The following is a 16,392-nucleotide window of genomic DNA, read 5'->3' on the forward strand; positions in this document are numbered from 1 at the left end:
CGAACGAGATGAAAATATTTGTACAACGTTCGGATAACAGGGAATTTGGATGTCACAGTGTTCGAAAGGCGTTCAAACGTGTTACCACGGGCAATTGAACGTTGTCCACCTATTCAAACAGTTCTGCGAGGTGCGTTAGTAGCTGTGCACGGGCGATTGAACGTCGTCTATCCCTTCGAATGGCCTGCGAGTTTTCTTCAACCTCAAGTCAGTCCAATAAATAGAAATGTTGAGTTTTAGGTTTTTGTGTGGAGCAATATAAGGAGAGGGCTGTGTAAGGGGACTTGAGAGGGCACACTTTTATTTGCATCTCTATTAAATTAGAGATTTGAAAATCCTTGTATTTGAATCTTGTAAGAGGAAAAACCTAAGAGAGAGAGCTATCATTGTATTGAGTGTTATTAGAGTTAAGAGAACTCTTTGTATTTGGATATTTGTATAGTGGATTGAAGATTCCTCCACCCGTAGATGTAGGCACCTCGCCAAACCATGTAAAATTTTGTCTCTCTCTTTTCTTCTTTGTGGTTTGTATTTGAAATTTTTATTTGTAGTTATCTTGGGTGTTTAGAAGTTCTCTATATTTAGCACATTGGTTAAATATTTTCTCTTTAGTATTGATATTAGATTTGCTAATATTTGATTTACCCAAATATATTACTATCATATTGGTATTATTTTGGAGAATTGGAAATCGCTTCCGCTAGTATCCACCCATTCGGTATTTAGCACAACAAATCAGATATCTCAATAATTATAATACCAGTCAAGAGTATTTCCTCAGTTTTACTCCAACAGTTAAATTCTTTATACATGTTGAGGATTCAGTGGAAAAGAAACTATATATATGACGAATTGATTGTGAAAAAAACTTCTAAATTAATTTAGCTATATTTATTAAGCTTTCATAAAAATACTTATACTAATATAAATTTTTACAGTGTTTATTTGTAAATATGTATAGTATTATAATAATTGCACTTACTGTGACATAAATTTTAGATTAAACTAAAAGAGAATAGTGAAATTACATATTTTATGACAATCGATAAAAATACTTTTTTAGTGGATAGATGAAGCACTAATACATAAATTAATTAAATTAATATTTCATGTGTGTCAAGTAACATGTCATTTGAGCTTGATACAATATATCAACTTTGTGGTACTGTAGATGTATAACAAATTCTTCAGTTTGTTTCATGGGACATAGCTTGATCTCTCTCCCACTTCTCTTTGTATATCAAGCTTGTAACAATTGTGAACTAATAAAGTTCTTTGCTTAAGTTGCAGAGCAATGGCTTCCCCATCCAAGAAAACAAAGGTTTAAACCTCACCTCATGTCCCCCATGGAGCCATCACCATGTGGCCTATCTCCATCTTGTGTTGCTGCATGGATCTCAAGTAGCATCAAATAATAATAATAAGACAACTCCCATCCTGGGTCCCATATATTGCCATGGCCATCGGATGATGACAGATATAATCCAATTGACGCCAATTGTCAAACAGTCAGTTAGTCTATGTCTGATATGTTTATGTCGCCCTCCAAAATGAATTTATTATCCTAATTATGAGAGGGCTATTAGCCTTCAGTTCAGTACTATGACTAGTCTCACAGCACACAGGATTTGCTTTCAGTGTCTGTTTTCTTTCCAGACTAGACGAAATCTCTTTAGTAACCCTTTCCATTTTCAATACAAACTGCAATGATAATCCTCCTCAACTCCAAAGGCTTGTGTGACGTTTGAACCTCACATGGAATGAAAAAGATCAGAGATATGTGACATTAGAAAAAATTAAGTTGATTACAAGTAGTAGTAGTAAGCAAGTTCAAAGAATTAAGTTGGCTTTTATTGTTAAGGGACCCATAATATATATCATGTGTTTACATCTTAAATATCATAAGATTAACTATGATATCATAGTAAATACTTAGTTGATTAAAAAAAAAACTTTTAAGTTATTAAGTAAAAGATATTAATACTATATATCCCGTAATGTAACACAGCTTTCCTATCTATAATTATGCCACAGTTTCTAATATCATGAATAGTTTGTTTTCTTATCATGATTCATCTAAATGAACAGTACCAATGTCGATCACCAGTCCATGTTACACCTATGGCAATAATTATGAGAAGCATCATTTCTTTAATTAAAGCGGATGTCTCATTTGATGAATAGTTCCTTTAGAGATTCTAATAATAATTGATATATTATGTACCAGGTCAAAACTTATGTACACTAGTATGATATTAAAATCCAATGATGGGCTTCTCCAATAATGGTGCATATGGGAAAGACAAGGGAATCTACTGTTTCCAAATGATAAGTTATTTTAACTAGCTATGGCCGTTCCTGTAAAGAGTTTATAATAATTAGTGACACTAAAAAGAAGAAGAAGAAAAAAAAAAATAGTACATGGATCCCACTACTGACCAAAATTATGGAGATAACTTAATTGTTTCCTTTGATTTCGTAAAGATAGATTTTTTTTTTAATGGAACCGCAGGTAAAATTTCATTCAATTTAATTAGAAATCTACAACTAAGAGATTACTAGTTTGATACACGGAGATAAAAAAGGAGAGATAGTTTTAACGATCCTTACAATTTGATGAACATAAACAATACAATAGAAAAATATACTGTATCCATCCAAGTATATATATATTTGCGCTATATATGAGATCATTAGTTTTGGAAGGAGAGAATCACCCTCTTATTTCCGGTGGTGGTGTAATGCCATCGTGCTGCCAAGGTCACCGTCAACGCCACCCTAAGAGTATAAAACTTAAAAGAGAATTTTATGTTGACCTAAATTGAGAGGCAATTTGATTATTTTTCTAATTTCGTTTAGGGCATTAAAGGGTGAGGTATTTTTATAATTCAGGAGGTCATTATGCACACTAAAAAAAAATCAATGAGTCATTATAAAAAAAAATGGGGGTAATTCAAGGAGTGAAAAAAAAAATTATTCTAACGCCTAGCCTTTTGCATATAACATCTTTTTTTTTTTTAAAACAAAATTGTGATTTACTTCTTATATTTTTACTATATGCAAATTAAGCCCCATAATCTAGTGAATATGTAAAGAAAAAAAAAATACACTGAGTTAAATTTGAATTAAGACCATAAAAAAATTTCGTTAATTAGAGATATTTTATTTCTAAATAACTGAAATGTCTTTAGTACATGTTGAATTTAGTTGAGTTGGGTTTATCTAGGTTAGGTTTACTTGGTATAGATTGGATAAGCATAATTTGGTTAAGAGTATTTTTATAATATTTTTAGTATAATTAACTTAACTTAGAGATTTAATTATATTTAATTAATATATCTAATAATAAAATATTTTTCATATATATTTACTAAATTATAAAGCTCAATTTATAAATAATAAAAATATAGAGTATAAATTTTAATTTCTCTTAAAAGTCAAGGTATGCAAATTTATCTTGAAAATTTCAATGTTTGTCCCTTGCTACGCCACTATTTGCAATGATTAGATTTTTTTTTTCATACAAACAGTAGTAGTACATTTTAATTTAAAATTTGTTACTTATTTGGATATAAATCACTTTTTGGCTGAACTTTTATTTTATATTTTTTTAAGAGAAAATATATTAAATCTTAGCCAGGAATACAAGTACCATCAGTGATCAAAAGCCGCAAAAGATGAGCTAGAAAGGAGCCTTGTTAAGGGCACCCAAAACTCGAGAGGCCTCCTGTATTTGCTAACCAATCGACATCACAATTGGCCTCACAGCATACATTGAAGATTTTACATTGTGAAAAATAATTTAAAAGGAAAATAACATCTATAACTATGTATTTAATTGCCCATCTAGAATCTTGAACCCGATTCAACACATTTATAAATAGTTGGGAGTTAGTCTCAATCTAGATTGATTGGGGCGAACGAGGTTGTACATAGATAAGCGCTTCTCTGACCGATTAAGCTTTAGTCTCAATCGAGGACTTAAATCGCTAGCATCTAGACCCCATAATAAGAGGCGAATCATTAGACCACTGAGGTACAAACCCAGCAGCACTTAACTTTGAAAGGTATTTGAATGATCCGTCAGTGTTTATCTTGAGCCACCTCAAAGGGGGAGGTATCCATCTAACTACCAGTTTGGGTTTGTTAGGTTTGGAGAGATCGGTGAACAACACATCAAAATAATTTTTTTCTCCTTAGGCATAAAAGCTTCTTTAAGCAGCCAACGACCATTTGCCCAAAGTGTAGGATTTACAAAACTAGGTCATTTATCCACCGAGATATTGGTTATCCAAGGGTCATACCACACATTCGTAATTCTACCATTTCCAATAATCTTTCGAAGAACATCCTTAATAGCATAAAGCGAATTGAGAACCAAATGCTAGCTCTAGGCACAACTCTCGTAAGGTAAGTAGGCTTCCACAGCTGTGTCGTTCATAGCTAGAACTAAAGTGGTTAACGAATCTAAGGTTTGGTTAAAAAATGATTAGACCTTGTTGACAATTAAAGGTAGACGAACCGTTTTAAGATCCCAGATGGCAAGACTACCATCACCACTGGGTAACAGTGTCCCAACCAATCAAATGAAGGCTAGAGGACCCATCATCCCTCTTGGCCTAGAGAAATTTTCTAGTAAGCTTTACAATTCTATTAATAATAGCTACCGGAGTCCAAGCAGATGTGAATATATGTATAGTCATAGAATTAACAACACTACTGATAAAAGTAATATGCCCACCTTGGTTCAAACTTGCCCTTTTCTTATTGGCAAGTTTACCTTCAATTTTGGCGATGAAATCTTCATGATCTTTGATAAGTAACTTCTTAAATGAAATCTTAGCCCCAAGATAAAAGAAAGGAAGGCAACCTTCCCACGTTTAAAGCACGTCTAAGATATTAGTTTTACCAGCATTAGGAAACTAAGACTTCCAATTTTTTTTATCTTGAAAATACGATTAATAGCATGGCAAGAAGGTATATTCGTCTGAAAAATAAGTAATAAGTCCATTGGCAGACATCGGGTGCGAAACCTAGCAATTATTTTTTTTATCAGGAAGTGAGAGGATATCATTTAGAAGGACAGCCTCCCTGACTAAAGCTGAGAAATTTTTTGAAATCATCGAGAAAAAAGTAAGAGGGATGAGAGATCACTCTATTGGATGCTCCTTTCACCCTTGAACCACCGAGAGGAGCTACCAATTATATTAAAAACAAAACTAGCAAAAGAGATACAAATATCAACCCACTTAACAAACAGAGTCCGAAAACCCAATGTAGTCATACCACTCGAAATAGCCTCCCAGTTGGCCCGACCATAAGTTGTTTCAAACTCCATCATAAACTTTCATTTAGAATCTATATTTATTTAATAAAATCAAAGTAATTTAAATTATTTTATTATCTCTATTAACAATATTTGTATTTACAGGAAATCCTAGTGATACGAAATAAAGTTTAAGTAAGACAATTTGAAAAATAATAATAGCAAAACTTAGAATGTACATCATAAAATCCGTAAATTAGCATATGGACCCAATCCAAATACCCACGATCGTGATTTGTGATGTGGTGATGCTAACTTTAATTTGGGGGCTCTCACCTCATCGCTATTATTGCTTAATTCACCAACCATGATAATATATTCACTTGATAATATTGCTTTTATTATTTTACTTTTTGGTAGTTCCAAAATTTAGTTGCACTATCACTCGATTAAACAGCTAGATCAATCCAAAATAATTCACAACTATTCTAAATTATATGCATAGACTATTTTAGTAAAAAATTCTACTCAACGGTTAGGGGGGACTGAGACATATAATCTCCTCTGTCATGAATTGAAATTTAGTTGCACTTTTATTACTACATAAGTCCTTAGATTTTTCTTAATTACCATTAACCAAGAAGATTATATTCTTATTAAATCTCTTGAAATAGAGACAGAAACCTTATCGCAGGCCCAAACAAGAGAAAAAGGAAAGGAGAACATTTGGGCCCCAGCCCTGGAGAAATTGGATCCAAGGCCCAGAAGGCACAAACCGTCATGCTTACAGTCTACATGATTCTAAGTGACAACATGTATAAAATCATTAGAATTCATAATATCTCATATAGTCTAGGAATCTTATCAAAGAAATTTTTACCGACCGCCACCAAAAACTTTTAAGATATCATAATTGACATTGCCTTATCTTAAATATCATATTTACCACCAAAATTATTATGCTCTTTTAAAAATATCATTCTATTAGTTAAATCTAAGCCAATATTAAAGTTACAAGAAAAAAATTCTTTTTATACGAGAGAAATTATTGATAAATAATCTATTAGGCATATTATGTTAAAAAAAAGCTAACTATAATGATAATACTGAAAGAGTCAAAAGAATTAAACGATAATTCTAATAATTAAAAGAGTATAATGATAAAGTTTTCAGGGATAATTATGTTTAAAAAAAAACCCCTTTTATCAAATATTGAGAAGCTCTACAGAAAGAACAATAAATGCCAGTTTGACTTCTACAAACTATATGAAATATAATAAGTATGAAGAAGACCACCTTCATTTTTCCATCGTCGACGTGCTTCCAATACTGTCTCATTCCACCATCTTTTTATGGGTCCTCTCCTCCCTTAAAAAGCAAAAAAGCTAAAAAAGTTACTAAGGGGACTCGTTAACTTACAAGTTAATCCAACTGTGTCTATCTATATGCTTTTCTGACACTGTCCTATTAACTGTTCAAAGGCCAAGTGTCGAAAAATGAAGACAGATTTGAGAGAGACAGCAATAGAATAAGTCTAGTAGCCAGGGGCGGAATGGAAGCCGAGATTTGATTAAGCTTAGTTTGAAATTAATTTCCAGCCTAACTCAAAGCGTCTAGCTTGAAAGAATTCAATTCAATTTGAGTCTTTTCCTGAGTTCAAGCCGACCTCGAGCCCATGTAGAATAAACCCTAATTTAAGCTCAAAATCAAGGCTTAAATCCAGCTTAAATCATGATTGGATTGAATCTTTTGAATAGTTTACACTTTATCCAAATTAAATTAAACATATAACTAAATTTAAATTTATTATATATTATATAACCTATTATATAACAGATTCTTATAGTCTTATCAAGCTGGCATGTACTCAACCTCCTGTGCTTGAAATTAATTTCGAACAGGCTCAAGCAGAGGCCGAGTCGGTTTGATTATTTTGACAGCCCTACTAAATAGCTCCCCTTCATTGTAAATAGTGTAAACTTTAATATCAGCTTAGGTTTTCCCTTTCGTATAAAAATCTTTCTAGTATAGTTAACTTAATCTAGGAGTTTAGAAAATTAGTTAAAATTCAGGGTGTAAATTGCAAATGTTAAGAGTGAGGGCACTAAATGCAAATTTTCTTCTTCTGTTTTCTTCTAAAAAGTCAAGTGTGTGTCCTATTCTAATTGGTCTCATTAAAGTAGGGAAGTTAATATTCACTATATTAAACTATTTAAGTACATGAACTGTAGATTGTAGAATATTCCTAAAGATTGTTCAAGGTGCAGGTACGATGTATGCATCCTAGCTACATGACCACAAATGTGCCTCTTAGGATCATATTCATACCTAATCAATTCTTTAAGGATAAGAACGTAGATAAAAAATATTTAAGGAAAGGAAAGACTACACGTCTCAAATAGAAGTGAGAACATTAGTGAAACTTTATGGTGAATGCAACAACCACTAATATTCCAAGTCATTTATCAAGCTCTTTTTGCCACATTTAAGTGGTCTCAATTGTCTCCTTCACTTAATTCTCTCATACTCTCACTAATCCAGTGGTCGTCAAAAGTGAAGCCCAGTAACTTCTGATTCACAAACACTGCATTCTTATTTTAATTTCGTGCTTCCTAAGATTTGGTCACAGTCCTGCCTAACAACATTAAGACATTGCCTATACCAAAGGGAGGGAGGGGATCATGATATTGTTCAGATACTTTTGTCCAAAGTCACGGATAAGTTCTGGATGAATTCATCTTTCTTTGGCTTGTTGTTGCCGGGGAAAAGATGTCAATCTTTTGCTGGTGCCACCTTGTTAATGTGGATAAAATTTAGGTTAGTCGCTAAAGAGTCTACATAATTGTACTTGCCGTGTCATTATATTAAAATATCCAAAGCATCATCTGAGATATAATCGAGCTCCTTGGTTTCTACTAGTAATTATCTCATGTAAGCAAATCAATATGTTCGGTTTTAATTGCAGAAATGTAACATTTCAGCCTAATAATGCTTCGTGCTTCAAAGTCTTTTCACTTTCGAAAGTAATTAATCAATAATTCAAGTCGCTACTTGCTCCAGTAATCGTTCACATCCTAGCAAATTATTCAAAACACTTTCAAGTAAATTAGCCATCAATCTTTGAGAAAATTGGACCATGTTAGCTTCCGTGTCAACTGTATATTAGCCAGATTGTTAAGACCACTTCAAGCCAATATAGGTTAATGGTTATGAACTCACCTCAATATACGGTATCAACTTTTCTAATTTTGTCGTATATTTTCTCATGAAAGCCACTCCTTAATGGATTCTAATAAGAAATGAGGACGTCTAGAGTCACAACAATAATTGAAAATGATTCGTTTCGTTAAACCACCTTATGTGGGATCCTCCTCCCCAGGAGGTAACTTTGCTTATAATCTTCGCCAATCCCCTAAATTGTATGCTTATGATTCATTACCCACTAAAGTACACAGAGAACCCGATCGAAATAACGTTCTCTTCCAACGGCAAATGCATCACTGATTCAAGAAAATGAAAGGCATTACGTCTGGAGTGATGGAACCAAATTTGTCTGCCCGTAGAATTATACATGACGGTAGTTTATACGATAAAAGACTCCCTTCTCTTCCATGGGAGTTGGGGTCATTCGGCGCTGTCAAAAGACCCCCTCCCAGAACCTGAGCTTTATTTCTTGACACCTCAGACATATTTTCTACCTTATTCCTGCTAAATGTTTTGCTCATATTTTCCACTGTTTTAGAGAAGTTAAAACGGACCGGCAAATTAGTTAGCCAATCTTGGATCCCCTCACTTTTACTTAGCTTCCTGTATTATAAGGCAATAGGGGTTCTCCTCCGTGTAGGTTCACTAGATCTCCTCACTTTTACTTAGCTTTTTGTATAGGTATACTAATACACCGGTTATCTCGTCCGATACTTATTGTAATTTTACACCTTTTTAAAGTAATATAATTCTCTTTTCTTCATTAAAAAAAAAAACTCCACCTGGCACTACCTTTTAACTGTTGAAATTTGGAGCCCATGCAAATAGAACTGAAATAAACTTAGATTATATAGAATTCAGAAAAGCTTAACCAATGATTTCTAACTAATCTTGCGTTTGTGACTTTGTATTGGATTAGTACCGAGACAACAATGCCCACCAGTAACTTTATATTGGACTTGTAACTTCATCAATCTTGCCTCGTCGCACAAAGCTCCAAGGAAATGGTCCTACTCAACTAAACCACACGTCATGTGCAATTTGCCTATAAACAAATCCCAAGCAATCATCCTATAGTATACGCTCACATAGAAAGCTCAGGTCCGTCTTAAGTCAGCCAACGCCCATTCCTTCCCTCTAGGCTCTAGCTCATTCTAGATGACAGCAACCCCACAAATTGCAGGGTCCCTCTTCCATCGGACCCTTCTGGCCCCCTTCCCAAATAATTGAAGCAGATTACCGCCACGAGCCCCCTTCCCATTGGCCCCCTTGACCCTTTCCCTCCCACAGATCTTTCCGCTATATAAATTCCACTCTTTCCCTCTCCCCATTCCAGTGTGCTCGCTCGCCTTCCTCCTCCGCTTCCTTTGCCTCTCACCCAATCAAATTAGAAAGATTTTAATAGTTAAACGAACAAAACCAAATATAACCTCCCTCCCTCCCCCCCAATCCCATCCCCCCAAAACTAGGTGCCGTTCCCTATTCCACTACCCACCGTTACTCCCCTATAATCAATTGAATCTGGCCCCAATGCTTAATCCTCGTCTCTAAGATGCCTTCTTCTAACCGCCTCATATAAAGCGCATGAGCATAAGCATAACCCCCGCAACAAAGAAAAATAGCAGGAATAAATAGAATTAGAGGGGAAGAAATGGTGAGAGAGGAAGAGAAGGAAGTGAGGAACCTGGTATTGGGGAAGTACGAGATGGGGCGGGTGCTGGGGAAGGGGACGTTCGCCAAGGTGTACCACGGCCGGGACCTGAGGACTAACGAGAGCGTGGCGATCAAGGTGATCAACAAGGACCAGGTCCGGCGGGACGGCGGGATGATGGACCAGATCGAGCGCGAGATTTCGGTCATGCGCCTTGTCCGCCACCCCAACATCGTCGAGCTCAAGGAGGTGATGGCCACTAAGTCCCGCATCTTCTTCGTCATGGAGTACGTCCGCGGCGGCGAGCTCTTCGCCCGCGTCGCACGCGGCCGGCTCCCCGAGGACCAGGCGCGACGGTACTTCCACCAGCTCATCTCCGCCCTCGACTTCTGCCACAGCCGCGGCGTCTCCCACCGGGACCTTAAGCCGGAGAACCTCCTCCTCGACGAGGCCGGCGACCTCAAGATCTCCGACTTCGGCCTCTCTGCCTTGCCGGAGCAGCTCCGGCACGACGGGCTCCTCCACACGCAGTGCGGGACTCCCGCCTACGTGGCGCCCGAGGTTCTCCGGAAGAAGGGCTACGACGGGGCGCGCGCCGACCTGTGGTCGTGCGGCGTCGTGCTCTTCGTGCTCCTCGCCGGATTCTTACCATTTCAGCACGAGAACGTGATGCGGATGTACGGGAAAATCTGCAAGGCGGAGTACCAGATCCCACCGTGGGTCTCCGGCGAAGCCCGCCGCTTGATCTCGCGGCTCCTCGTCGTCGATCCGGAGAAGCGGATTTCGATCTCGGAGATCAAGCAGCTATCCTGGTTCAAGAAAGGGGTATCCCGCCCGATTCCCCTCTCCATCCCACCCCCGAAGAAGGAGGAGGAGGCAGACCCGGATCCGGATCTCGAACTCCAGTCGCCGAGGTCGTACAACGCGTTCGAGCTGATCTCAACGATGTCGTCCGGGTTCGACCTCTCGAGCTTGTTCGAGAACGGGCGGCGAGCGGCGACGGTGTTCGCGGCGAGGTTCCCGGCGGGGAAGGTGGTGGAGAAACTGGAGAAGGTGGGGAGATCGCTAGGTTTCGGGGTCGGGAAGGCGAAGGGTTGTAAAGTGAGATTGGAAGGGAAGGCGGAGGGTAGGAAGGGGAGGCTCGCCGTGACGGCGGAGGTGTTCGAGGTGGCGCCGGAGGTGACGTTGGTGGAGTTCGGAAAGGAGTCGGGGGATACCTTGGAGTTCGCCAAGTTTTGCGCGGAGGACGTTAGGCCGGGGCTGAAGGATATAGTTTGGGCGTGGCAGGGCGATGAACCCGCCACTGCGGATGGCGGTGAGTTGGGTCATCCAAACTTGAGGTGACGGCACTCTTTTTGGTCATGTTATTATTGTACTGTTATTTAGTTCGCGGTAATTTTAGCAGTTGGCCCGGAGAGGTGTACATAGAAGAAAGAAATAGATAGATAAATTTTGACTTGATCTAAATTTTTGGTGTGATTATTTATTTAATTATTAGAATTGTTTTTTATTGTTATATTCAATTTTGAACCATTTTTTTTCTCATCATATTTGACCAGAATTTAAAAATACTTATTAAAAATAAAATTATAGAAGAATTGATAAGTATTCTAATGCATTTAAAATAATATTCAAAAAAATTTAGATACTAAATATGTTATTATAATATATATCTCAATATATTTGTTATAGTTTTTTTATCTAAAATTTAATCAGTATTATTTCAAACTCATAAAATTTTTTATTCAATTCTCTATAATTTTATCTAATTTGATTAAATATGTTAAAAATAAATAATGGTTGCACTTCAGTATAAGCCACAAAGAGATAAAATGGACACAAATAATATTATAGGGAATAAAGTAAATTTAGACTTAACCACATAAAATAAAATATAATTTATCTTTTAATTATATAGATATTAAGGGGCTCACATTAAATAAATATTTTACGTTCAAATTCTTACAAAACAATATCTGCTGCAGACATTGGTCCTTTTTTTATTCTAGACTTGATTAACATAACAAGTCTTAGTGACGTTAATGATAGCATTAAAATGATTCCACTAATTCGAGCTTTAGGATATCTCTTCGGCTAATCTTATCAACAGTGCAGTATGCTGTTGTTTAATAATGCTAATGTTACACTAGCCATTTGTTCGTTTGTGTTTGTTGAACTAATATTAATGCATCCCCACTGGATTAACGACTCAAGATGATGCCCTTCCAAGGCTTCCATGCTATATATAATTGAGAACTTTACAAGGAAGTGACAAAGATATCATAATAAGTAAGGCATCAAAAGTAGCCCAGTTAGATATTAGCCGTAGATTGTGATGCAATAGGGTTTGATCGAGTCACGTTCTAGGAGACACTCGGTTTGTTGGGATGAATTAGATTATTATCAAAAAAAATTATTTTAGTGGTACGTCTCGGGCTATGGCGTTTGAACGACACAAAACGATATTCGAATGCCACAATGCTGTCGAAGAATAAGTGCTCTCGAAATTTTGCGTACGAATGGCCAGAGCTCGGGCCGACGCCGAGGTCATCTTGTATTAGAGTTAATTTAAATTATTTTAAACTTTAGTTAGCTTCTTAATATGTGGAAGACAGTCATTTAGAATTAGAAAATAATGTTGATATTTATATCGTCTCCTGCCTCATCTATCTCTAACTCCTTCTTTGATCTAAAGTCGACGCTATTTCCTTTCTTCTCAACTACTAATCCCTCTAGTCCAGTAGAGTTGGTTATCATCACCTTCTTTCTTTAAACTCTAGCTATCAGCTAGCTCTTCTCTACTCAGCTGTTGATCCCCCTTTTTTATTAGGGCAGATCATCTTTTTCTTTTTAAATTATAGATCTACCTTATACTATTATCATTTTCATTATCCAATTTTCTCCCATCTTATAGATCTCACCGTCTCTATTAATTCTACCACCAAATTGCCCCTCCATCACATCAAATAAGTCACTTTACCTGGTTCAATGCAGATTTAGATTTATTCATCTTGCTTCACTCTAACTATATACATATAAGGATGGTCTAGTTTGGATAAGAACATAGGTTAAAGCAATTGGTAAGGTAATATGATATTAGTACACAGATTAAGAAAACATAAGTATTTATTTATGTTACACTGTAAAATATAAAAATTGTTATTCTCTAATAACTTAAATGTTTAAAGCAATTGGTGAGGTAATATGATATTAGAACAAAAGTGATTAGTTTCTAAACTCATCTATTTTTTAAAAATATAAAAAGTTCTATCCAAGTTTAATTCTCGGGCCTTTTCAAAAATATCTTATGCTCAAAAGTAAGATTTTAGAGCAGCTAGTGAGATATATAAATTGAGGTTAACTATCGAGACATGAACTAAACCAACTTTGTAAATAAAAGTTTAAAGCGGCTCATATGGTACGAAAGCATGCGGGTTCAAATCTTAAAGACATCGATATTTAATAAGACACTATTAAAATTTTATTTCTCTAAAAATATAGAAAATAAATATGATACGGATTCACTTGTATTCATTTCACCCATTATTCAATAGCTATCTTGCCCCCTTTTTTAGAATCTTAATTTTATTGCCATTTGTGTATTTTATTCTTCCTATTCAACAGGAAAAGTGCTTGGGAATCGTCTTTGTCTAATCAATGAACTCATGATGGAACTCTTGCTGGGCAAAAGCATGAGAATTCAAATATTTCTCAAGATGACAGGCTTTCAAGTCAAGAGCTTACATCCATAATAGGGACAAAATTTATTCGATAAGGGTTATTACTTTCACAATCTTACTACACTAATAGCAAAAAAGTAGGATAGCAAATTCCTATCCGACCACCAGTATCCGCGGTATGCATATAGATATCACGATCTTCCATTGGATAATGAAAGTTGGAATCTTTGAGATATCCATTCGGTAGAATAAGTTTGAATCCTTTGACAGGTGTTGGATTTTAAGTAACTTTAAGTTTAAATCAGACCATTGATCGTTCTTAAGATGTAACAATAATGCTCCTCCATACCTCAACCATCGTCCAGCGGATAAGTTGTATTGTGCATAAGTTTATTGATATGATGCCCATGTTGGCCAGAAAGAGTTTTTTTTTTTTTTTTTTCAGCTCGACCACAATTTTGTTTTTTTTTTTTTTTTTTTGTTGAGAAAATTAGGTCAAGCCGAGTTATACTATTGAAGAAATGGGAAATAATCGGGGGGAGAAAGAGAGAGAAGAGTTATAAGAAGATATTAGAAAAATCCGCAGAAGACACCCAGGTGGAGAGAAAGAAGACCTCCATTTCTTTCAATCTCAGAGAGAGTGTTATAGGTTTGTTGAAATTGCACTTAAGGAGGATATGTTGGAGGTATTCCGACATCTCATAGCAATGGGAACAAGGGAGAAAAAAAAATTCTTGGCTAAGAGGTCTCCCATATGAACCCTACAAAGAAAAAGATAATGTTTACGAAACATCCGCCATCAAATACATGTGTCCTACACATGAGTAAAAATAGGATTTTCACATGACCTATTAATCAACGTTTCTATACAATATACTAGAATAATTGCCTAACATTTTATAAAAGTATAATAATAAAATCTAAACAATTACACATGCCGTAATAATCCTTAAATACATATCTATACAATCACTACAAATGCCCACGTAGGAGCTACAATAATTCCTACTAAAATTTTAAGAATAGAAATCAAATGTAAATACTGTCAACTATCCTCGCTAGCTCCTTCAAAGACTTAAGATTATTTATTAATCTAAATATATTTTTATCAAAAGTGGTAAACATAAATCTCAACAAATATCCACTTTTACGATCTAAGAGAAGTGTAAATAAAGATATACCAAGATGGTAAATATGAACTGTTTATCATGATCAGAATCAATATAATAATACCACGTACTCATCGTGTACATATCAAATGCATACATATATTATCAATCTATAAAAAGACATGCATCAATCCAAACTATTATATCTTTAAACTCAAGCTCATGCAAAGTTTCGCCCATAGGCCACAACTATACTCACACTTGACCATACACCCCAAGTGAGGGCATATCATAACGGTAGATATCGCCCATCACTCGTTCAAGAAACAACCTAATCGATTGTCTATATCGTAAACTAATGAGCTCAGTCAAAAGCCTATGATTTGGAGCTAGTATCGCATCTCGATACTACCCAAAATACAGGGCGAGTTTCTCTCAATACTACCCAAAATTTGAGCCCCTAGCTCAATAATTAGCGCACCACCATGTGAAACACATGAGCCGTCGCTCAAAGACGCACTCACCCTATATCATCAGGTACTGCTAACTTTACATCATCATACTATTTATTTTCTATTTTTTAACACCCTAAAATATTTGATTCTCATAGATCAATAGTAACTCCCTACTGCCCAACAAACGAGATGTCTGATTGTCTAGGATCAGTAAACTAAGATCTCAGATGTAAGCCCTATCATATAACTAATAATAATACCCTTCAAGTGGAGAGGGCTAGATGGGAGATTTATACTTTGAGTCAGCATCATACTCTCTTTATAGTTGTGCACGTGTGCTAGTACCATGGTATTATACCGCATAATTAAGCATAAAGAAACGATTATCATTATCACGTACTATGTGCTATCATATATCATTATGCTAATAGGTATGCATAGATACACACCCTTTCCCTCCCTCAACTAGAGACAGTAAAAGGAGGAGAATCGGTGCCTATCAATGGGCATCACTGTTGGTAGCCAAGGCTGATACGCCGACCAGTGGGTGCCCCACCAACTAAAGAAGGCGCCCATGGTGTTGACTGGCGGCACAGGAGAGATCCTCCCAACATAGTAGAAGAAGCTCGATGACCTCAGCCATTAGAGACAAACCAAAGAGGAGACCCATTATTAGAGGCGGCCGATAACAAGAATGACCCCCCATCAAGATCGGTAGCCAGGGTGAGGGGCCACCCGATGACTCCGACCACGAGGGCATCAGAGGACGATACGTGAAGCTTTGCCTCATGAAGAGGAAAGTTTCCAATAAATCGGGGAAGGGCAAGCTAGTGTGGATGCCGGAATATGGCTTGAAAGTCAACGAGGGGAGGCTACCACATGTAGCCTCCACCAGGGCAAGAGACATTCACAAAGGGCACCATCAGCATAGAGATGACGGAGGAAAGCTACCGAGCTCATGTGGGAAGGCATAAGACGTCGACCGATTGATCACCCGAGAGGACCAAAAGGAGGAAAAGGAAATGGT

The 16,392-nt window shown here is 36.5% G+C and overlaps 1 protein-coding gene across 1 annotated transcript; it reads left to right on the forward strand.

Annotated features, from left to right (window-relative positions):
* The first annotated feature begins 9,332 nt into the window (after nt 1-9,332).
* LOC140790075 (CBL-interacting protein kinase 16-like) lies at nt 9,333-11,588 on the forward strand. Its single transcript, XM_073139995.1, has one exon. The coding sequence runs from the start codon at nt 10,122-10,124 to the stop codon at nt 11,463-11,465; it is 1,344 nt and encodes a 447-aa protein (XP_072996096.1). The 5' UTR covers nt 9,333-10,121; the 3' UTR covers nt 11,466-11,588.
* Nucleotides 11,589-16,392: the final 4,804 nt, after the last annotated feature.

The sequence above is a fragment of the Typha latifolia genome, chromosome 1, assembly GCF_019914945.1.
Source record: "Typha latifolia isolate L0001 chromosome 1, TyphaL0001v2, whole genome shotgun sequence".
Taxonomy (NCBI): domain Eukaryota; kingdom Viridiplantae; phylum Streptophyta; class Magnoliopsida; order Poales; family Typhaceae; genus Typha; species Typha latifolia.

What these genes read in the sequence shown, in the direction of transcription:
- LOC140790075 (XM_073139995.1), top strand. Translation starts at nt 10,122, where the DNA reads ATGGTGAGAGAGGAAGAGAAGGAAGTGAGGAACCTGGTATTGGGGAAG.